This window comes from Podarcis bocagei (assembly GCF_964188305.1).
Source record: "Podarcis bocagei genome assembly, chromosome: 1".
NCBI classification, from domain to species: Eukaryota; Metazoa; Chordata; class Lepidosauria; order Squamata; family Lacertidae; genus Podarcis; species Podarcis bocagei.
Window position 1 is genome coordinate 131316269 of NC_138125.1, and position 24282 is coordinate 131340550.

At 41.3% G+C, this 24282-nt stretch overlaps 1 protein-coding gene across 5 annotated transcripts in view; it reads left to right on the plus strand.

Annotated features, from left to right (window-relative positions):
- BMPR2 (bone morphogenetic protein receptor type 2) overlaps positions 1-24282 on the plus strand; it is an 83501-nt gene that overhangs the window by 26175 nt on the left and 33044 nt on the right. For all 5 annotated transcript variants that reach the window (XM_081205709.1, XM_081205706.1, XM_081205708.1 and 2 more), the window contains exons 3-4: positions 13197-13370; positions 16270-16449. In XM_081205709.1, the coding sequence (XP_081061835.1) occupies positions 13197-13370; positions 16270-16449 (354 nt within the window). The remainder of the gene's footprint in view (positions 1-13196; positions 13371-16269; positions 16450-24282) is intronic.

Below are 24282 nucleotides of genomic sequence, written 5' to 3' on the forward strand. Positions count from 1 at the left end.
AAGCACCGTATTTTAGGATTGGGACTCCAGTCAAATATGCCATAGAGTAAGGGTGTGCGTGTGGAATCATTGTGTAAGTGCCAGCCTACACTTTTATTATTATTGCATTGTGGGGCCTTCTGATAGCAGTGGTAAGAATGAAAACCCCTCACTCTCTATCTCCACAGTAGTCACTGTATATGGCATGTTGCACCTGCCCTGCCAACTTTTTAAAAGCTCATTTCTACCTTTTAAATTCAGCTGCATTATTTGTCGTAACTGGAGGATCTCCAAATAGCAATATAGCATTCACAAGAAATCACCATTGTGTAGTAGTAGTAGTAGGCTGGGTAGATCCAGGGTCAAATTCCCCCCCCCCATACTTAATGATATTGAACCAGTCACTATCTCACAGCCTAACCTATTGCAAAGGATCGCTATGAGTTTAAAGTGGTGAGGAGACCCGCCTATGCTTTCCTTTCATTGAATTAATTTTTATTCGTATACTGTGAATTGTACATGTTTTGTATTACATATTTGTGTGTGTGTGTTTAAATGAGATGTATGTTACTTGGAGACCTTCAGGTAACAAGGAGACCTTCAGGTAACAAGTCTAATAAATGGTGGTGGTGGTGAAGCAAAAATAAAGTTTTATCAGAGAGGCATAGGCATATGGTTTGCAATCAGACCTGAATTAGTCAAAATGATATCTACTAGGCTTCAGCTGGTGTGTTTTGACCCACTACCAGGTCACAGTCTGATCCAAGTTGCCACTCAGCAGCACTAGCACCATATATAGTTTAAAAAACCTGAAGAGATGGGCCTTTTTCAGGGGGGAATTGCACTGCAAAAGTGTGTGAGATCATGGCAACCAAAATGGCTGTCATGCTCTCATGATAAAAATTTAGATGTCCCGGTCAAGCACACTTGGGTATGCAGTCCTGCCCTGCATTCTGCCCTGTATTTTGCCAGACCAAAGATGGCAACCCTAAACTAGTCTCACTTTTTATTGGGCTTTGGAGAGAGACAGAGGGGAAGATCAGTCCTTACCCCAAGGGCAATTGGAGCAGCAGAGCACCACATCATAAGCCAGGGGTCAGCAAACTTTTTCAGCAGGGGGCTGGTCCACTGTTTCTCAGACCTTGTGGGGGGGCTGGACTATATTGGGGGGGGGATGAACGAATTCCTATGCCCCACAAATAACCCAGAGATGCATTTTAAATAAAAGCACACATTCTGCTCATGTAAAAACACCTGGCAGGCCCCACAAATAACCCAGAGGTGCATTTTAAATAAAAGCACACATTCTACTCATGTAAAAACACACTGATTCCCGGACCGTCCACGGGCCGGATTTAGAAGGTGATTGGGCCGGATCCGGTCCCCGGGCCTTAGCTTGCCTACCCATGTCATAAGCCTAGTCAGCTTCTGCCAATCATAGTAGAGGGCTTTGCATGTTTTAGGTTTGTTGTTGTTTTGCTTCACCAGCTCCAGGCTGGTGCAAGAGAGAGGCACAGCTCCACTAATAGCCATGGAAGACCCTATTTCAGGGCCCTACTCTGGCTATCACCAGTTGTAGCCTGTTGCCTGCTTGGTCAAAGCTTGGGTCTCTGCCACAGTAATCCTCTTCATGGCACTCCTCTTTGCCAGCAGGCTGAGGACACTGCTTTGTCCTCTCCCCACCCCTTAACCCACCTATCACTTTCGGGGAAGTTAGGATTGCAGCCCGAGTTTCCCTCTGCCTCTCACTTTAGCCCAGCACAGATTGCCGACCATGATCTCCTGTAATGACTGGCTACTAAGCAAAGCAAACATTTGTGAATCTCTTCTTACATAAGATAGGAGCAGGTAACTTCTCAGTTTATATTTATGTTTACTTAGATTGCAGTAGGTACATATCAGCTTTGTATTTGACAGCCATGTTTATGTGGGCTGTGTGTCTCTATATTCATGTAATAACATTTGATGTTGATTGAAAATGATGTTCTGCAGAACATTTTGTTCCACCATACTTTCACATTCATTTGCAGTCAGTTGCGTTTAGGTTTTGTAAGATCACCCTTATCCTGTGCCTGGACTTACATGCAGCCATTTCAGATGGATCAACCCAGTGTTGCTGTCTGGTGCTCTGATTGTATAAATTGCTTAGCTGCAGTGGACACAGAGTAGCTTGCGTGAAATAGGTGTACTGTAGCAGCATCCTGGCCATGAAAGTTGATTCTGTTGTGTTGCCTCTAGGGCCTTTCTCTGCAGTAAATTGCACTTGTTGCAAGGGATCCAGATGTCTTTCCTCAAGGTAACAACTTCTGTGGCAAACCACAGTGCTCATTGCTAAGAAAATGTGGTCTCTGTTTTCCTCACATTAGTGTGTCATTTGAGAGTCTGGTATGGAATATAATTGCTCATGTGTCATAGGCACTTACTGGTTAATGTCTGACATCACTGGTGCAAAGCAAGATGGCTCCTCCTCCCATGGCCACACTATTTCGTGTACTTAATTTTTTTAAAAAAACTTTGCACTTGGAGCACCTCAGAGGTGTAGCACAACTGTGGAGATAACACCCTGCCCCCATCCCAGCTCCTCACTGTGTACATCTACTTTGCAAGGAAGGAAAGCATCGCTCATGGCTCTGACTACTACTGGTAGTACTGCCACCACCCCGACTTATGAGCCTCTAAGCCAATTGGGGGCATGGGCCTCCCCAGCCTTTAGGCTTTTATCCTGGGATTGGGGGAACTGGGAGGGAGCTCATCTTTTCTTTTACTCCCTGTTTACTCAGAACTGTTTGCACAGAGTGTGTTGGCAATGCGCCTAGTTTGTGGTGGATGAAACCCAGTGGGCTAAAACAGCTAGCCAAGCTCGAGTATTCCATATGATGGAGAGTTTATTTTAGACAAGTAATGATTAGGGGATGGAGGGGGAGACGTAAGTGGAGTATGATATGAAATAAAAGCGAAGGTTCAAAATGACAATAACAAGAATTTATTACTTATACTCTGCCCATCTGACTGGGTTGCCCCAGCCACTCTGGGTGGCTGCCAACATATTAAAAACACAGTAAATACCGAACATTAAAAACTTCCCGATACAGGGCTTCCTTGAGATGTCTTCAGAAAGTTGTGTAGTTGTTTGCCTTTTTGACATCTGTTGGGATGTGCTATTTGATGGGATGTTGTATCCTAACATTTTGAGCATGTTATGATGTTCAGCTTACATGCCTGGCATATGTATAATTCTTTAAGATGTTCTGATGAAGACAAAAACTAGTAAATATCACCCCACCTTAACTTTTGTTGACAGAGGGGTGGGTGGTGGAAGCCCACTAATATGGAGGTACCTGCGGCAGCATGGAAACTTTTGGAGATTGCTGCTTGGGGCAGTTATTATTTTGCCCTGAGAGGAGAGGGCATATATATTAGAAGGATCTCTTCTTGGGTTCCTGTGCAACAAATTATTGTTTCTTCGGAGGAGGAATGCTTTAGCTGTGCAGGCTTCCCAAGCATAGCATTGGTCCATAAAGGATTAGAAAGCTACCTGCTTTATTAGAAAAATAAATTAAGGTTATCTATAACTTATTCCAGAAAAATATACCAATGGAAGAAATTACAATTGTATCCTGAAATGAATTTTAAAAAGAAAATAAAAGATTGTTTTGTGCTTGAGTAATTCTTCTCATCTGGAAGGCGGCAGCATTTTACTTTCCCCCCATAGTATTTCCTGTGTTCATTACAAGTGCAGCTCTGATAAGCAAAAGCCAGTCTAAGAAAAGTTCATGAACTGTAGTCCAAGGCGAAGATAAGATGTTCAATTTCTTCCCATTCTGATAAATGCTATGCAGCTACTATGTGGCTCAGATTCTTATTACATTTTAGCATGATTGTGAAGCAGTGGGCTGTCATCACATTTAAATAGAGCAATAGAGTTTAAATAATGTTTGCAAAACTGATAAGCTTAACATAGTTTAATTCATACTAAATTATCTTTTATCACTTCAAGTGACTTTAAGCATATTTAGGTTTTTTTATAATGTGTCATTACTTTTCCATTATTTTGACACCCCCCAAAAAACCCTCTTTAAAAGCAGTCAGTTCCCAAAAGCCTGCTGGAACAAAAAAGTCTTCACCTGCTGGCAGCAGGGCAGCAGGTAGGGAGGGAGCCAGTCTAGCTTCCCTAGACTGTTTATATTTTGGAAAAGCAAATAATCGCACACCAAAAATCTGGGAGCAGTGACTGAGAAGGCCATCTCCTGTGCCCCCCGGATGTGAGGGCGATCTGGCTGCGACATCTGTCACCCCATTGATCGCCACGGTTGATTCGGCTGATCTGGCTGGCTAGGCGGGTGTCCCCTTCCTCCCTCACCGCTCCATGTGCGTCCCTCCCGAAGCTGCGCGCTCGGTGGAAGAGGACGACCATCCCAGATAGAAGGAGTGTACCGTTCTTCGGTCAAGGGTATACGACAGCTGCGCTCCCCTGCTAGAACCTCCAAACAAGCTCAAGGTCCATTTGTAGGACATTGTGCCCCCCCCCCCCACTAAATGTGCCTGTGAGGGTGATGGGACTGAGAGAAGGCCTTTCCTTTCTCAGATATTAAACCTTCATATGTATTAATGTGGAAAATAAATACGTTGCAATTCATTATTTCACAGTTATCACAACTATGAAAAAAGAGCCCTCCTTGTTAATCTCACATCTATATTAAGATAACTTTAAGAAACAGTGGTGGTAGAATTCTGATTATCATTTTCCAGGAACATTGATGCAAGAGGTATGAAATAGAGCTATTATTTTGCTTTTGACTAATGCAGACATTACTAATTCAGGACAAGTCACTGGTGTAAATATATGTGAATAGCTTGCACTTCTTGATAAACAATGGAATTGGAAGGAGAAGGAAGAGAAGGGAGGATTAAAAACACCAGTTTGTAAAAGAAAGTGCACATTCCATGGAAAGAATGGGGAACTTGTTTAGATGTGACAATTTTCTATCTTAATGAGGAATCAGTCCTTTCTTCCTTTGGTGCAAGGGTAGCCAACATGGTTCCCTCCAGAGGTCATTGGACTCCAACTTTCATCTTCCCTGGCCATTGATGATGCTATCTGCAGCTGATGAGAGTTGGAGGGAACATTTTGGGTACCTGCACTCTGAAGCCAATGAATTTATAGCTCTGTTGCTGGGCATTTTGAATTCCAGTTTCCTCTTAGGAATGACGCAGCTAGGAAAATAACAGAGAATGCTCTGTTATGCGTTTTGAGGAGGAAATTGGTTTTGTTCAATGTTTTTTGTTTTTTTTTTAAACCAAAATTCCAACTGTCAAGTGTTCAAAGTGAAACTTAACAAAAACCTTCATCGGAACTTCTTTGCAGTTCTATTAAAATAGCCTTTCTATTTAGTAGTAGTAGTAATAAGGGAAATCATTTTTTCCAAATACTAGTAGTTATGATTCATGAAGAAAAATATAAAAATTATCACATTTTATTTATTAAAGCCTAATGTATTGGATCCATCACGGTTTTCCCTGAATGCAAGGAGTCCTTCCGTGAACTGCAACCCAGAAAGGGCTGAAGAAACAGGAGGGATGGAGGCATTCTTTACCAGTTGCCCATTTCCCCCTGCATGCTCTCATACGATGGCTTGTATTGTTTCATAGGCTTCCATCAACCCTCCTGGACAGTCTTTTGTTAAAGGCTGTAGGGGGAAATCAGAAAAAAAAAAATGCTGCCACCCCCTCCATTCATGTGAGAGTTCCATGAACAGAACTGGGCTGATACATCTCTGAAACCAGTGTCTGGTTAATTAAACTTTCAGAAAATGGTTAATGGAAAAAGAAGTGTCATGCATTTCCAAAGCATTTTCATCCTAAATACTCTTCTGACTCCCTGAAATCAAAGCATTTTACTCATGTAAAATAGAGAACATGTTTCCTTCCTGGAAGAAGGGAGCTCAGAAGAAATTCTACAACATACCATTTTCCTGTAAGCATCAAGTCATAAAGTACTGTTTCAATATTAATGAATAATCTATGAAACCAAAGGCAGTAATCTGGTTTGGATTCAGTAGCTACAGTTCTAAAACTATTACTTGTAAGTACTTCATGAAGCAATTTGAGATTTCATATAACTAAGCTGCTGGAAAATGCCTTGCTTTTATTATAACTTCTGTTGTTGCCCTAAAAATAGGGATTCCGCTACTGCAATTTGATACATCCAACAAGCATAGCTCCTTCTCAGAGAAGCAATTGTGTGGTAATATCTCCTTAGGATGCGTATTGGTCAGTATGCAGCAAAGTGCTTCTGCTAGAAGAAGGATTTTTTTACTTACGTAACCAAACTTCTCCATCTGCTTTCCCAACATTGTCCCCTGTCTCCCTTCCTTAAAGGCAGGGTAGGTTTACAGTGGTGCCTCGCAAGACGAAAATAATCCATTCCGCAAGTCTCTTCGTCTAGCGGTTTTTTTGTCTTGCGAAGCAACCCTATTAGCGGCTTAGCGCTATTAGCGGTTTAGTGGATTAGCAGCTATTAAAGGCTTAGCAGATTAGCGGCTAAAAGGCTATTAGCGGCTTAGCGGCTTAGAAAAAGGGGGGGAAAGTGGAAAAAAATCGGAACACTCGCAAGATGTTTTCATCTTGCGAAGCAAGCCCATAGGGAAATTCGTCTTGCGAAGCAGCTCAAAAACGGAAAACCCTTTCGTCTAGCGGGTTTTCCGTCTTGCGAGGCATTCGTCTTGCGGGGCACCACTGTATCAACTTTAAAATCTGGGGGAAAGAACATTCATGTTTGGTTGCTCACCCAAAGCTTGCTTAAACTTCTTTTTGTAGTCTGTTTGGAACTTTAAAAATAGGGGAACCGTCAGGCCACGGTAAATGACTGGAGAGCTGTGTTCAGATTGGTTCGTTAGAAGTTACGCAGACCTGCGATACAGTGTCTTATGTTTAGAAGAGGGGAAGGAAACCACCCATGGAATGTGTAAGCTTGCTAGTTTGACTGCATTTGTCTGCATTTGGGGAAACGTTGGAGCAAATAATAGAAATAATTAAGCTGGCAACATGTTGAAAAAAATTAAGGTGTGCAGATCTGTTTCACTGGGGATGGCCACAGTTGGATATCACCCTATGGACTGATGTGGGCCCAGTTACCATAGCCTAGTGATGTAAAATAAAGCCGAACACCAGCAATAGGAAGGAATAATACAACAAGGATATATGAGGAAGAAGCAATATAGGATGAAGTTTCCAGATTGGAACTGTGTGGAAAATCTCATACATTCCAAGGGGCTGTGAATTCATGATACAATTAATATCACTTAGCAGACTAGATCATGGTGATTAATATAATATTTTAAACACTGCTGAGTTGGGTAGATAATAACAAAACCAAGCTCAACAGTGTCAAATGTGAAAATGAGAAGAGGTAAAAAGGATATAATATAAATATAAGAATAAATATAAGAAGGGTGCTAAGAGGCCAGACAGTTGCTCCTCTCAGTAATTCAGATGCTACAATGGATAAGAAACTGTGCATGAATTAACAATGTGATGATGTGACCCCAAATATCAGTGCTTTTTAAAATTGTATTAACAAAAGCATTATTTCCAATATTTTGGCAAGTAAGGATAGTGCTGTGGCTCTAGTAAGACTTAATGCAGGCTTTCATTCAATTCTGGTCAAAAGAATTCAAGGAGCTTGTTGACAAGAGACAAGTTATCAAGATTATGTGTTTCAGAAAATCAGGTTGAGAGGGAAAACTGAGAGAAATGGGCACATTTTGTTCAAATAAGAAGATTACAATGGCAATATATTTGAGAATGATGGTCTAAAAGAAGTGGCAGATCACTTGCTTGCCCAAGTTTTTGCATCTTACCCCGTTAAAACAGAGCAAAAACCTTAAATTGCTATATGGTGATTTTAGAGCAGCTTTGCAGTGGAATAAACTGCTCAGGAAGGATGTTTGAGCTTCCTAGGTGATTTTAATAAAATGTTGGGTACTTCTTCCAGATATGAATTAGGTATATAATCATTTATTTTTGAACAGGAGTTGGACTAAATAATCCAATATCTTGTCTTATGAAAGATTGTGGGTCAGTTCAGATATTTAGAAATAATTTTCTTAGTGTGGTATGCCATCACTGATCTGGGAATGCAATGCACTCATTCAGTAACTTAATATCTAACCTGGTTTATCCTTGGATACAACTACACACTCTCATACAGAAGCACTTTCCATGGTTGTGGTGACAAAAGAATCTGCTGCTGCTATTATGAAAATTGTTTCCAGGGTATCCTAACTATTTCCATGCAGGAGCAGTTATTTATCAGGTTCTTGATGGAAGTGTTTTCCCAAAGATTAGCCCACAGCAAAACTTTTGAATGTCTGGTTTCACACTGAGAAGTTATTTTAAAGTGTCCCCAGGGACTGAAGATAGAGCACCCATAGAGACCACTAGGAAAACCCCAAAAGATTTTAATTAAGCTTCAAATGTGTACAAGTATGTTTAAAGGTAAAGGTACCCCTGCCCATACGGGCCAGTCGTGTCCGACTCTAGGGTTGTGCACCCATCTCACTTAAGAGGCCGGGGGCCAGCGCTGTCTGGAGACACTTCCGGGTCACGTGGCCAGCGTGACGAAGCTGCTCTGGCAAGCCAGCACCAGCGCAGCACACGGAAATGCCGTTTACCTTCCCGCTAGAAAGCGGTACCTATTTATCTACTTGCATTTAGGGGTGCTTTCAAACTGCTAGGTGGGCAGGAGCTGGGACCGAACGACAGGAGGTCACCCCGCCACGGGGATTCGAACCGCTGACCATGCAATCGGCAAGCCCTAGGCGCTGAGGTTTTACCCACAGCACCACCCGCGTCCCACAAGTATGTTTAGTTGTCATAAAATGCTAACATGACTAACTGGGGTGGTGGGGAGGAAAATTGGGGCTCAGGGAATGTAATGGAGTGGCTTGAATACTAAATTACACTGTAACACTTTGATGCAGAACTCCAGTTCTTATCCTTTTAATTTATGTGTACAGTTGCTCAAGTCAAGATTTCATAAGGAGCAAATAATTTGCACTTAGTGAAATGTGTGAATTTCCTCCTTTCCTTGAGTCACAACATAAATACTTAACATTTACACATGGAACTGTGTTGTCCTTTGTTACTGAAGATAGAAACAACATCCTTTCTTTGTTTCTTTGGCAGTCAGTGCCAAGGATCAGAAAATACAGGACAGCTGAGCATTCCAGGCACAAAGCATCTGTTCTTGAGAATAAAATTGTGTGTGTGTGTGTGAGAGAGAGAGAGAGAGACCTACAGTTATTATTTAAACCAAGGCAAGAGCAATCCTTTGTCTTCAGAAATGTCTGAAAGGCAGGAGTGGGGAAGGTTACATTAGTAGTCAAGACAATTTCTGAGCATGTAATGTGCCACAGCAAGACATAATTTTTGCAGAATACTTAAATAATGTGTAAGATAACGGGAAGGTGTGTGACATGAAGTTCCTAGAAAATCAGTGCTATCAAATACCACCACACATTGTTATCCATTGCTGTCTTGTGTAGGACAACTTATGCTGTGAATCTTCTGCTTTGTAAATATAGTGTTGGGTGCTCTATCAGCAAGAGGTGTCACAATTAAAAAAAAAACTTTTAAAATGAGTTTATGCTGCACTGTTATTTTCAGATATTTGGAAATTGCATAATAGAGCTGCCAATTACCTTGCCATAGTCTCTGGTCAAACTGGTTAAACTGGTTTTGGAGCTTTTTATAATACAAATGCAGTACTCTTGGGCGGGGACCCGTTGTATAATTCCTATGAGGAGTAACACATACTCCACACTAGCTTGAAACACTTTTTATGATGTTTCTCCCCCCCTCCCTTTAGTACATTCAGCAGTAATGCTTACCCTATATAGCTCTGTAAAAAAAGAAAGAAAACTCAGCTTCCTTTCATGTCAATAAAATAGTCGTATGTGCTACCCTTATATATCAATAGAGTGGACATCAGTTTCAGCTTATTTTCTTTTTTAAGAGAAGAGAACAGGTTGTCATTTGGCTTATTCCTTATGTCGAACATGGCTCCGAAAACTATAGTTTGGTATGATATCTGAATTGGCAAGGTTTGGCTTGTGCTTTGATAGCAAACCAGAATCAGAAATCACGGTTTGTGATAATTAGGGTTTATGGTCCTTAATTATGTTTGTATTGTTATAGTAATAGAAACAGGTTTTCTGTTACTTTAACAGTGAGAGAAGAAGCCTTGTCATTTCCTCCACAGAAATCATTGTGTGTATGCAGCCTAAATGTTTCTGCATTAGTCTCTTGTAGCAAAAACAATATTTTTTTGGGTCCCTAAAAGCCTAACAAATGTATTCTGGCATAGGCTCTCAGGGGCCCAAGACTACTTCATTAGATGCATGAAGTGAAATCTTAGCTGAAGGTTTTTTTTCTAAATTTTGCACCTCATTGCCATTCAGTTCCTACCTTACATTATTCCCCGTTTATATACCTGCCAACTATTCACATTATGTGGTTCCTGTCTGTGGGAACTGCGGGGCCCGGGGCCTCGCCACGCAAGACAGCTCCCCTTTTCCAGGGGGGCTGGATGGCAGGAGGGGTTCCAGGACCACAGTTACCCAGCAGTGGACGGAGGAATGCTGCCCATGTCACTAGGAAGCCCAGCCGTGTCACGCCCCCCAGCTAACCTATCATCTACTTTGGTGGATCTCCCAGCCCACTCACCCTCTTTCTTGCTTTGCTTGACTATGGCCTTGCTATGACTAATGTCGGTTGCCTGGTTGTGGGGCTGGGTAGGAATTTTTCCACTTGGTAAATTGGCTCCAGCCATTTGGTTTTTGCCTACCTAGTAGCAATCGGCACAGCTTCGTAAGGTTAGGCATTGGGTAAGTGGGTGGCACTGTGGGTTAAACCACAGAGCCTAGGGCTTGCCGATCAGAAGGTTGGCGGTTCGAATCCCCGCGACGGGGTGAGCTCCCGTTGCTCGGTCTCTGCTCCTGCCAACCTAGCAGTTCGAAAGCACGTCAAAGTACAAGTAGATAAATAGGTATGGCGGGAAGGTAAACAGTGTTTCTGTGCGATGCTCTGGTTCATCAGAAGCGGCTTTGTCATGCTGGCCACATGACCTGGAAGCTGTACGCCGGCTCCCTCGGCCAATAAAGTGAGATGAGCGCCGCAACCCCAGAGTCGTCCGTGACCGGATCTTTTCCTTTAAGCCTTGTTATGGGAGGGGAGGCTGTTGCCTCCGCCTGCCCCTCTACGCTAAGGGTGTTCCATTAAAGGGATCCGGGGGTGTGGTTCCTGTCCGAAGCCTGGGCATGGGCTAGGGTCATGCCACAACCCCATTGGTGACCCTGGGGATGTTCTTAATTTATGTATATCACAAGGCTCCCACTATTGGTGGTTGACCCTTTCAGGACTTCCTGCAGATGGGCAGGAGTCAGGATATAGTCTTGCTTCACCCAGTTGCCTAAGCCAAACTGCTCACATCTGTAACCAATAAAGTTGTGGCCTAATTTATCCCATTAACCCAACATATTTGTGCTTGTATGTTTATTTCTGTGGGAACTGTGGGCCCAGGGCCTCACCACACAAATAGATTTGTTAGGGCTTTCAAGGGCCACAAAATTCTGATTGTTTTTGCTGCAAGAGACTATGTATACACAGTGATTTTGGTAGAGCTGTTGGAAAGCCTTCCCTCTTTAATTGCTTTTATAGCCTAAATGGTAGGTGAAGATTTACATGCAGATTCTTGTCTAGCATATATAAAAGTGAAAACTGAAGAATAGAATCAGTAGGTAGCTTTGCTAAAGAGACTGAACTTTGTTGCTGAGTATAGTTCTAGTTCAAATCTGAGTTGACTCTATTTACTCTAGGTCATTAATGTCAAAATTATTTTGTGGAAAGAATATATATTGAAAGGCACAATGAACATATGAACTGTGATATTTGCTGTCAAAAATGCTACATTAATGCTACTGTGTATTTCTTCCTTTACAGAAAGTTCACATATTTTTTCTTTGATGCCAGAAAGTGGCAAAATTTTGATTTAAAGCAAAAAAAATAATTTCACATTTGTGTATTTTCCCTTTCACTATTTTAATAAGGCAGTCACTTATGGATCATTATTATCCAGTCCCTTTGTTTTATGATACATTATTACACAATGCTTTGCTCAGGCATGGCAACCCAGTGAATATTTATCTATGAAAAATCTGGAAATGCACAAAATAGGCATTTTGCTTTGATTGATTCAACCAGTTTAAATTCTGTGCACTAGTTTAAGGACTTTAAATGCTTCTTTCATTCTGAAGAGTCTTTCTTTCTAATGAAATAATTATATAGGGTTGTTTTGATGAGGTATGGCCTAATTTCTGGAGTGTATCAAAAAGAAAAGTGGACAAAAATTCCTTTGAATTTCTGGGATCTTAAGACATTTTGATCTTTTAATATTCTAGCTCAAGGGAGATGTATGTTCAGTGGGAAGACTAATTATGATGATGATCTAAGATTTACTGATAATGTGGCCTGGGACTGAATGTATTCCTATTCATCCGGTTTCCCTTTCTGAATATTTAAAGCATCTTCATTTATGAATCCATAAAATGTACCAAGCTTGTGATGCTGCTGCAGGCCACTTTTAAGTGTTTTTTTCTGCTGTAGTACTCAGTGTCACTTCGTTACTAATGGTTCTGCAAATAGAATTTTTGGATAAGTATAATATATTTCTGACTTGGTGATCTCTGGTGTTCTAGTGTGAAAGGAAGAACTATCCCGGCACAGCATATTCACAAAAAAGGAAAGGAAAGCAGATATTGCAGAGGAAAATGTTTCCGTACACATAAATAGGAGTTGCACTTGGATCCAGCGGCAGCTCCTAACAGGAAGTTGGATATTGCTTTTAAAAATGCAAAGTTCTGAAGTACCAAAATTGCCAAGACATTTTGCTACCTGAGGCAATCTAGCCAACATACATAGTGCCCAAGCATGACTTGTCTGCACATGGAAGAAAAACTTACCAGCACCTCTGTCTGTTTGCCCATTAATGATAACAAAATCAGCTACTTGAGGTGGCTACCTCACTCTTCCTAATGAAAGGGTCAGCCCTGAAAATGACTCTTCTAGGTTCTTCAACTATATTTTTGTCTTCTAGTTTTGTCAACGATCAGTGCCACAATCTGGTTTGTAAACTTGCTTGTTTTTGTTTTCTTGTTTAGCTGCACAGAGTGAAGAGACAACATGTGCATTTAGGGACCAGTACCAAAATGATCATGGAATTAGCGAAAGTCGAATTTCTCAAGAGAATGGTACAGTTTTGTGTATGAAAGGCAACACCTGCTATGGTCTGTGGGAGAAAACACGCGAAGGAGAGATCCATCTTGTGAAACAAGGTAACATTCAACAATAATGGCATTCAGCAATAATGACAACAAACATAACTTAATCTATTTGTCACAAAGGTCTTAATATTCAGAGGCAGGTAGCAGTTTTTTTGTAAAACTTTTAAACATATATCTTCTCATAAACCACAGAGCCTAGGGCTTGCCGATCAGAAGGTCGGCGGTTCGAATCCCTGCAACGGGGTGAGCTCCCGTTGTTCGGTCCCTGCTCCTGCCAACCTAGCAGTTCGAAAGCACATCAAAGTGCAAGTAGATAAATAGGTACCACTCCAGCGGGAAGGTAAACCGCATTTCCGTGCGCTGCTCTGGTTTTGCCAGAAGCGGCTTTGTCATGCTGGCCACATGACCCGGAAAAACTGTCTGCGGACAAACGCCGGCTCCCTTGGCCAGTAAAGCGAGATGAGCGCCGCAAACCCCAGAGTCGTTCGCAACTGGACCTAAAGTTAACCTTTACCTTAATACCTCTGTGAACATCCGCCCTATCGACCGTCCATTTTGGCGAACATCCGTGGCAAACCCAGAAGTACCGGAACGGGATACTTCCAGGTTTGCCGCTCGTGCACATGCGCAGAGCGGCACTTTGTCGAGCATCCCTTTCGTTGAGTGTCCAGGGCTCTGGAACGGATCCCCGACTCAAAACAAGGTACCACTGTACTGCCTTCTGATCACAAAGGAATCTACAAACAAATGTCCCTCATTTTGAAGAACAGCTGAGTGCAGACATAACTCTTCTCAGTTCTCTGCTGCCACAAAGGCCAGGGCTGCGCTTAATTTATAGGAGACTATATTTTATTTGAACATTATGAGAAACTTATTGAACAGTTCAACAGTGGGGTCAATTACTTAGAAGAGTGGTGAGTTCTCCCTCACTAGAGTTCTTCAAGCAAAGGTTGGCTAGCCATATTTTGAAGATGCTCTAGTTCTGGGACTCTTGAATTGAGCAGGGGGTTGGACAGATGGTCTATGACACACCCTGAAAAAAGCTCTGATTCTCTTAATTGTATGACTCCTGACTCCTTCCCAGTTCCTTGTTGCACCCCCCCTCTCCTCCTCAAGCTAAAGCTAACTACAGTTCCATCTTCAGTGGTGTTAAGATGACCATAGTTATCAGCAAATTTGCAAAGCTGCTTCTATCCATTGTTGCAAATGGCGGTTAGCATTAATGTAAGTTAATGTTCGATGGTCAAATTGAAAAGGTGGGGGGGATACCCACTTGGGAAAGCCGTGTGCATGTCCATAGGGCATTCCCAATAGCTTAATCATTATTAGGCTTCTGGGCAACATTACAATTATGCCAAGCCACAATTTTTTCAAGCATACTTTATAGAAATTTTTAATACATGGCAATCTAAAGTTTGATATGCTAGTGATTCATAGTATAAACTTAATAGAGCTGCTAAGTAGAAATAGATAAAACTGTACAAATTACCAGAAAGCAAAAACAAGGTCATAGTGCTTATGTTTAATGAAAATAGTAATAGGTAATAACAATGAATTAGAAGTGAGCATAGAGGATAGTCTCTAACATAACACTGAGCAGTCTTGGATAATAAGGATGATTAAATGAATAAGCCATACAAAAGAAGGAAGTTCCATTACTGATCATTAAGGGTCCCAGACTCTGAACTTCCATTTCGGGTTTTTTTTTAAAAAATAAGTCTCTAGCCCTCTCAGAAGGAAAGTTATGAAGCAAAATACGTAATTAGACCCTAAAACTACATACAGTAATGAAAAAAAGTTTTTTGGGAGCAGGGAACGGGAACATGCAAAAGTGGTATAAATACATGGTACCTCCCTTAAAAGCTGAAATGTTAGATGCAGGTTCATTAACTAAATCAAAGTGTGATATTTAAAGAACCAGCATAACCAGTAGTTGTTGGAAACATGAAGGCAAAATGCCAGGATAATGCAAACTCGCTTACACAGTTGGGAATGCTTCACTTGTGGTTTGTTTCAGAGGTCAACAGTTCAGGAGTCTTGATAAATTTTAGCCACACTATTTTGCTCACTGTCTTAGCTCAGGAAGAATCACTGCATACTTAAATTGAATACTGTGCTCTGTCCACTTCCTGCATGCCAGACATGATGACCCCTGCAATTGTATGTGTAATCTGTTGGTCTGGTGTGGTAGAGAAATGAATCAAGAACATGTATTAGTTTCAAAGGGCTCCTGTCAGCCTCTGACTAACCCTTGAACACACACGAAGACACACACACACACCTCTGAAGTGGAATGAAAGGACTGGTATGCAGCTGATAATGTAAATGAGTCACAAATCAGTAAACCAATGAAAAATTTGAAGACACTATGGTGCATTTGATATTTTGCCAGCACCAGGTTGTTACGGTCATAAGACTGTTTAGTTTTGGGACACAGACAGTGGTTACATTGTTGGAATGAAAAGAACCACCACAAATATGTTTGTGTAGGCTTTTATCTGCTTTAATACAACTTTTCTTCCATGAAATTGAATCTGTTTTCAGCATTAAAGCATTCGTACAAAATGCACGTCTCAATAGTGACATCCACCCACATATGAGAATGCAGTTAAATTGGCTAAAGAAAGTACATAGTCCAAGTCACATACAACCCATTTAAGAAAAGGAGCATATATTTAAAAACAGAGGATGAAAGAAAAATGTCCTAATGTCAAAAAGTCATGGAGTTGCAAAATGCCCTACCCATAGTCCCAGTAGGTGACACTTCTCTTAGGGAAAAGATTCAGAGCAGTGTGTCCCTGGTCTTAAAAGACAGAGGGGTTTTTCTAGGTGAGAGACAATCTAATAAGAGCATGAAGTTGCGGAGCAAAACATGTAGAAAGTTTCACAAGCTAAATAAATAGCCAAAAGAAATACTCCTATTTGATTTACAACCTTTTTTCCCCTCCAGGATGCTGGTCTCATATAGGAGACCCTGAAGACTGTCACTCTGAGGAGTGCATTGTCACAACCACCCCTTCCTTGGTTCAGAATGGGACATATCGTTTCTGCTGCTGCAGTTCCAACTTGTGCAATCTCAACTTCACAGAGAATTTTCCACCAGCAGACCCTACCGATGGAACGCCTTTCAGTGAGTCAGAGTGCTTCAGGCTGTGTGATAATCATGATTTAAGAGCAACTGAGAAAGCATTGCTACTAATAGACTCCACATGCAATGCACTGATGAGAACTTAAAGATTGAAATTAACTTTGTTTTTCTATTAGTATGTAAGCTGTCTATTGTATTATACAATGTTTCACCTTAAAAATAACTTAGGCTTCGCTTGTATATCCTTTACAACATTGTGGCAATATTATTTTGCCATGGTCTTATTCCCCATGCAGAGGACCTATTTGTTCTAACTCTTGCTTTGAAATAGCTCAAAATACCCTTTTTAGTCTTTTAACCTCTCTTGCAAGGTTGAGCTTGGTTCTGAGCTTTAGTCCTCCTGACCTTCTCCCTGAAAGTGTTGGCGTCTTTATATCCTTCCTTTGTGATTTGCTTCTTCCATTATCCATGCCCCTTTTAAATCTCAGCTCATCTAAAAGCTTCTTTTGCAGCCACACTGGTTTCTTTAGATGCTTCCTACAGTACTTCTCTTCCTTGTTGGAATTGTTTAGATTATAACTTCAATATTTCACCTTCAAGAAACTCCCAGCCACCACTAACTCTTCACATATTTCTAAAAATGAGATCTCACCCTTTAGTTCCTGGAGCTGGCACAGTGGTTTTTTTAAAAAAAGCCCCCCCCCCTCCACTCTAGCTTTGACTCTGCCCTGTGTGATTGTTAGGGTGGCTTTGGAATACTTCAAACATGGGCATCTGTGAGGCTACTGCAAAGGAGAACACAAATCATAACCACAGCAGTACAGAATTGTACTAGGCATATGGAGGTTACCGTATTCTTCGCCCCATAGGACGCACTTTTTCCCCTCCCAAAATGAAGGGGAAATGTGTGTGCGTCCTATGGGGCGAATGCAGGCTTTCGCTGAAGCCTGGAGAGCGAGAGGCATCGGTGCGCACCGACCCCTCTCGCTCTCCAGGCTTCAGGAAGCTATCCGCAAGCCTTGTGCGCCCGGCGGGAGTTCCCGTGGGCTCACAAGGCTTGCGGGCAGCAGCCTGAAGCACGGGGAGCCCTCCAGAGGGCTCCCCGTGCTTCGGGTGGGTGTCCGCAAGCCTTGTGCGCCCGGCGGGAGGTTCCGCCAGGCGCGCGAGGCTTGGGGCAGCAGCCTGCCGCCCGAAGCACAGGGCGCCCTCCGGAGGGCGCCCCGTGCTTCGGGCAGGTGTGCGCAAGGCTTGGGGCGGCAGCTGCGGCTGGGGGGGGGAAATAATTTTTTTAATTCACCCCCCCAAAAAAAAACAAACCGAGGTGTGTCCTATAGGACGAAAAATACAGTACATTTTGCATTGCAATGTTGTTTTTCCTACTTCTGTTTAGCTATAATTATGCTGAGACTGGGATCACATGCTGATAGAAAATATCTGGAATGGCAACACGACCCAAAGCTCTCTTTTACTTCCAGGCTAACGGGAGATAACTGCCTATATATTTACAATCATTTATTTGCTATCTATCTCCATTGCCCAGCTTTAGATTTATTTTTGGAATTGCAACATTGGAAGACAATTTAGATATTGCTCTGGCTTGTGTGTAGATGTCAAAATACATATAGTCCTGGAAAACAAGTAATGCTCCTAATTAGCTGCAAATGCTGTATATTAACATAAGAACATAATTTTTCAGACATCAACACAGAATTTAAATTTGTGGTATTTAATATAACCTGCATATAACCATTAATATTGTGTAGAAGGGATTATGTTTTTATAGTGAGAGAACCTTAAGGCAACATGGGAGGAAATAATGGAAATCTATTGTGTGGTATTTAAACAATGTGTTTTCAGAAACTGGGATGTTTGACAGCAAGAAAGGAATATTGTTCAATGTTCTATATGCATAGATTGAGGCTTCGCAAGAAACCACAAAGAGGATAAATTATTTGCAGTAAGAATCTGAAATGGTCTTCTTTGGGTTCATATTCCCTGTTGCTATTTCATCTCATTATTTTCATTATAATTTATATTGGAAGAAACTGATATTACTAACCAGTACTGAAGTGCAGGGCTAAACTGAACTTTCATCTTAAAAGAACAAAATAAATATTGCTCTCAATATCTGCTGGAAATTGATAGTTGTGGAGAGTTAAATGGTATACAAATCATGCAGTTTGGACTTACTAGTATTCCCTAATATTCCCTAACAGACAAATGCTGAGTTAGCATCCTGCAAGCCCCATACTGTAAGACTGTAAACCCCTCAGAACAATAATTAGGCCATATATGCATTGTTAATGTTTTGCAAGAGTGCTTTGCATACCAAGAGAAAATTTCTAATTCTGGAGCAGAATTGTTTCTTTAATAGTTAGATGATTTATGATCAGTAGCTGTGCTTGAGAAACAAAATGAACATACAGGTGCCTTAAGGTTGGAAGGCAGAAAGAATAGTAGGTGGGAGATAAGAGGGGGTCACCATAGTACTGGTGTTTCATTAGCTGAAGAGCAGCATGCTACTCTGTGACTGCCAGTTTTGCCTCTCTTTGTCCCCGGCTTGAAAAGCGACTGTGCTGTGATCTGTTTTCCTATGTGTTTTCCCTTGCTCTACCCCTCCTGCCCTTTCCCTCCCTCACTCCCAGGCTGTGGGAAAGAAAGAAACTAACAGGTCCCCCTTTCTTTCTGTTTTCCCTTCTAAACTTTCAGCATGCATTGTTGGATGCACTTGGAGTTTGTAAAAAAAAGTTTAAGGAAAGAAAGGGGGAAGTGTTGACTCCCTTTGTGCAGCGCTTGTTCGGTCTCTTCTCCTATACTAGGTGGCAGCACGCAATTGATATTATTCTTTCCCCTTTTAAAAAAGCGCTAACAGAACAAGGTGAGGTCACGGTACACTGCAGATCAAAGTTGCTTTCATGTCCCCCATCTTATTTCCCCTCTCTGGGCCTGCATGGCGTACAGAGACACTCCCAGAAAACGACATGGCCAGCATGATTGCAGCTTCACTCTACTGCAGTGATGGCCAAACTTGGCCCTCCAGCTGTTTTGGGACTACAACTCCCATCATCCCTAGCTAACAGGACCAGTGGTCAGAGATGATGGGAATTGTAGTCCCAAAACAGCTGGAGGGCCAAGCTTGGCCATCACTGCTCTACAGCATGCCTGTACGACAATATTGCATTGCTGTACTAAGAAATAAATAAATTGAAGGCGGGCATGTTCTCTTCCGGGCTGCCGTAGTATAAAATTTACTTCTCAACTTTTCTTCTGCTTCCATCACTGCAACTTCAAGTCAGGAAGGGGGAGTGTGTTTTGAGTAGATAGATCCTGGCAAAGAAGGCTTTTTGCTGAAGGAGAAAACTAACAAAAGATAAGCAGAGGGCAGTTCAGAATTCTTCTCCAGCTTTTTATGCTTTATTTCAAGACAGAATAATTTCAGAATTTTAAAAGCTTGCCTGCAGTTTGAAGAAACTTTAAAAGTTCCCAAAGTTCATTTTGAAGTCCAAGCTTGGGGACTTTTGTTTGCTAGCATCTTGGCGAAAAACTACAATGTAAACCTTGTTTTAATGCATTGCTAGGGCCATTCAGAGATTCAGTGTGCCATCTGGAAACCAATTAATGCATTGCAATACCCATTCCCTGTTATTTTGTGGTACATTCTCTAGTTTGCCAGAAGTTCTAAATAAACATTAGTGTTGTAGTTAGTTTACTGATACCATCTTATGAATAGCTAAGGACTGACTGTATTTCACGCTACTACAATTTCCCAAAGTTATGGGTACTGGTGGATGAGTTGAAGCAGCAGCTCTGTAGACTTAAGACAGCCCTATTTCTGCCTCTGTTTACACCAGCGTAAAAAATTGTATATTTTTCTCTTAACGCAAAGATGGAATTCTAAAGGAAAGTTTCATACACTGATGGAAATTATGGCACTTGTCTGAGCCTGCTTCATGCTCACTGCATATCTGGATTTTTAAAGGCTTATTCACATTGCACTGTAGCCAAACTAGTGTGCGATCTAAGGTAAGAAAACAGATTTTAATAAAATGTTTGGTATGAATTAAGGTGGTTCCAAATATTTTCCAGAATTTAAACTTGCAAACACAAGTTTAGCCAACAAATACTTCTGATTCACACATCACACATGAGGGTTTTAACACCATGTGGAATGTTAGTTAATATACCAAAATCATTGCCTTCATGGCTAAAGGATCCTTGAGATCTTTCTCCTCATTGTTATCACTTTATTAGGTTGTGGTCCTTCTCTGTTCTATTCCCTTAGATATATACATAGAAATTCCCTGTTACTTGTTTGGTTACATCCATTTAAACTTCAGTTTACAGTGGGGGGGGGAACAATTTCCCCCTATTGCTCCAGTAGCACCTATCCCAGCATAATAGTTAAAAAGGAAACTTGCTGAGCTTTGTATGCTTTGTGTTTGTACGTACTTTGGAAATATGAATTTTAGCACTGGAGAAATGAATCTGCAATCTTCAAAGAACTAAGCCTGAAATTTTAATAATGAAAAAGCAAAATTTGCATAAAATGTACATACCTGTTTAATAAGCCAAGTTATGAATGAACCTAGTGTTCCCATATACAGCTACTTTATGTAAGTTGGCAAACAAGGCAGACAGGCTTGACTCTAGTTTCCCATTATGTCCAAACCAGGAAAGTATGGTTAACAGCTTGGGAGCACTCCAAAATATTAATTAAGCTGCAGTTTAAAGTTAGCTTAATATTGCGGCATGTTTCAAAGCTGTTAACTATCATTTTCTGGTTCAGGCGAAAAGGAAAACTATAGTCAAGGGAAAACTTACACAAAGGCAGGAGTCAAACAGTTGTGTATTGGGTGAATATATCTGGTTAATAAGTTGAGATCTGATTGTCTAAATGCTACTGGTGTAGTACAGCTTTGCTCCAGAGGAAAGCTGCTTTTAACAGCTAAAGGAGCAGCTTGTGTCTGAATTGCTCAACTTTGGCATTAGTATGAGAGAGCAGCAAACTAGTCATCATCTCTAATTATGTTGCAGGCACTAACTTCACAGTACTCAGCAATCGTGCTCAACAAAGCATGCACAATTGTAGCTGATGTGCCAGCTAATAGAAGAATTTCCCCTCCACCCCAGCAACAAGATGTGAGGCTTAAACTGCAGGTGGAAAATGTAGTATTACAACAACAGAAGTACTAGCCCAAAGAATGACTCCTGTGTCCCTATCGTAATTGAGTAACACATGCACATTTTATGATGAAAAAAAATCCCCTGGAAAGGCCCCAAGAAGCATTTATTTACATTCTCCTGTCAATGACTTGAATTCATTACCTCTCCATAGCTTCCACAATTTGAACATTTTCAGCCCCCTAGAGATTATGCCTAACTAGTATTGTGTTGTACTATTTTTGGAATGCATCTTGTGTTTTTGCAAATAATATTTAAACATAAATAAAAGGCACATTGCTCAGTTGCTATAGAAACCAAGATCATATTAGCAGGCTATGAGCCATTTTGTTCGCTGTGTTTTCTCTTAGCACTGGCTCAGTGATGAGAAGTGAGATACTTGTTTGATGGTTCTTGGGTTTTTTTAAGAATAGGATTTTGGCTATTATTAGAAGACAAAAAAAATTTCAGATTGAGAATAATGAATATTTGTATCAGACATTTTTAGGAATGCCCGGGTTCAATCATGTTGTGCATTCCAATATTAATCCAACCAAGTCAATATTTAAAAATTTACAGATTTATTAAATGTTATTTTAAGCCTTACCTGAAATAATATGTCTAGATTATTTGATATTCACATACCACCATTCCATAAAATTGGTAGGTTGTATAGCTGACATAATTTAAGCATAGTTTCATACAAGTTTTTATTTATTTGTATTATTCATACAAATAAACAATATTAGGTAGCAGGCGTCTTATATAGTTCAGTATGGAGAATGACCTGAAGGCTGTGGAAACTTCTGCACATACCAAATAGTCTTTAGGGCATTTTCCATACTGAACCATATGCTATCAGGTTTAAGAGGTCTGCTACTTAATATCATTTATGTTTATGATTAATACAAATAAATACAAAATACTTGTATAAAACTATAATAAGAACCATGTGGAAAACATGGAAAGACTGTGAAAACTGTTCAGGTTATGAAAACCAGAGGCATTTTTGCTTCATTCTTGCTTTGCAAGGCTAACAGCGTAACAGTTCATTTTTTTCTTTTCACTGTCACTAAATTGCTAAGCCACTATGTAAATTTGGGCAGTTTAAGAAGTGCATCTGTTAAACGAAGCTAAAAATGCATGACCCGCAGTGAACAATTGAAATGGAATTTTCTTTGAAATGTTTCTTCAGGACACCAATAAAAACTTTTAAAGGAAGAGGTAAAATGATAGCTTCAAGATAAGTATTGCATGCTGCAAAAATACGGCATGCAGTTGTTGCATAAGAAAAGAACGTATGTCTAAGGGGTGCAATTGAAATATGATTCTTTTTCTTTTGTATGAAATAATGAATGCAAGTGTTCTTGCCTAGGAGTTAAATGATTTGGGGGGCAGGCCAGCTCTCTCCCCCCCACCCCGTATTTCTCAGGGAAAGCGTAAATTCACTAATCCGTAGACTACCTTTCTGAGCGAGGCTGTGAAAAAAGGAGGGAGCCCCAGCAGTTGCATTGTATTGAAACCATCCTTTGCGGAAAACACAGCAGGGTTGTTCTTTCTTTGACACAGTAAAACCAGACAAAGGCTGAGTGTAGCAAGGAAGCAGACGGCACGCCTCCAGCCAGTGCCCCGGCCTGGCTCCAGGATTTGTAAACAGAAACATCCCAGGCTCCAATAAGGCAGACGGCGGCTCCCCGTCTGATCTGCATGCAGGAAGTGCCTGCTTGTACAAGTCTTGCCATCGCATATAAGCACCCATGAGCTGTTTAAATTTGCCAGAGCTGCCTTTCTGTGAACACGGGAGAAGCCAGGGTGTTTTAACTGCTTAGAGGAACACAGCATGCTTTATATGCAGCATACTTAAATGTGAGAGACCATGCAGTCACATGAAACGTTCAGAGGTGCATGGGCGTATGTATTTTAGCGGGGATCAAGCTTTATGTTTGGGGTGGAGGGCAGAAGAGAGTTATCTGCAATGCAATCGGTCAGCTAGTTAAATATTTTTATTTATTTGCTTGATTGTGGGGGCAGCTGCCCCCAACCCCCCCTGGCTACACCCATGCCAAGCTAGGGGGGGTTGGGGGCAACACACAAGGAATGTGTGTGTTTTCTCTTGGAGTATTAAAAAACCCACATGCAATCAGATTTTAAGGAAAGTTAACTTGATCAAGCAAACTACAGCTCAGCCTTTAAAATTCCAAATCTGTTGAACAAAAGAAAGCAACTTACAACTGCAGTGGTACCTCGGGTTAAGTACTTAATTTGTTCTGGAGGTTTGTTCTTAACCTGAAACTGTTCTTAACCTGAAGCATCACTTTAGCTAATGGGGCCTCCTGCTGCCGCCGCACCGCCGGAGCCAGATTTCTGTTCTTATCCTGAAGCAAAGTTCTTAACCTGAAGCACTACAGTGGTGCCTCGCAAGACGAAAATAATCCGTTCCGTGAGTCTCTTCGTCTAGCGGTTTTTTCGTCTTGCGAAGCAACCCTATTAGCGGCTTAGCGGATTAGCGCTATTAGCGGTTTAGTGGTTTAGCGGCTATTAAAGGCTTAGCGGCTAAAAGGCTATTAGCGGCTTAGTGGCTTAGAAAAGGGGGGGGAGCGGAAAAAAAATGGTAAGACTCGCAAGACTTTTTCGTCTTGCGAAGCAAGCCCATAGGGAAATTCGTCTAGCGAAGCAATGCAAAAACGGAAAACCCTTTCGTCTAGCGGGTTTTTT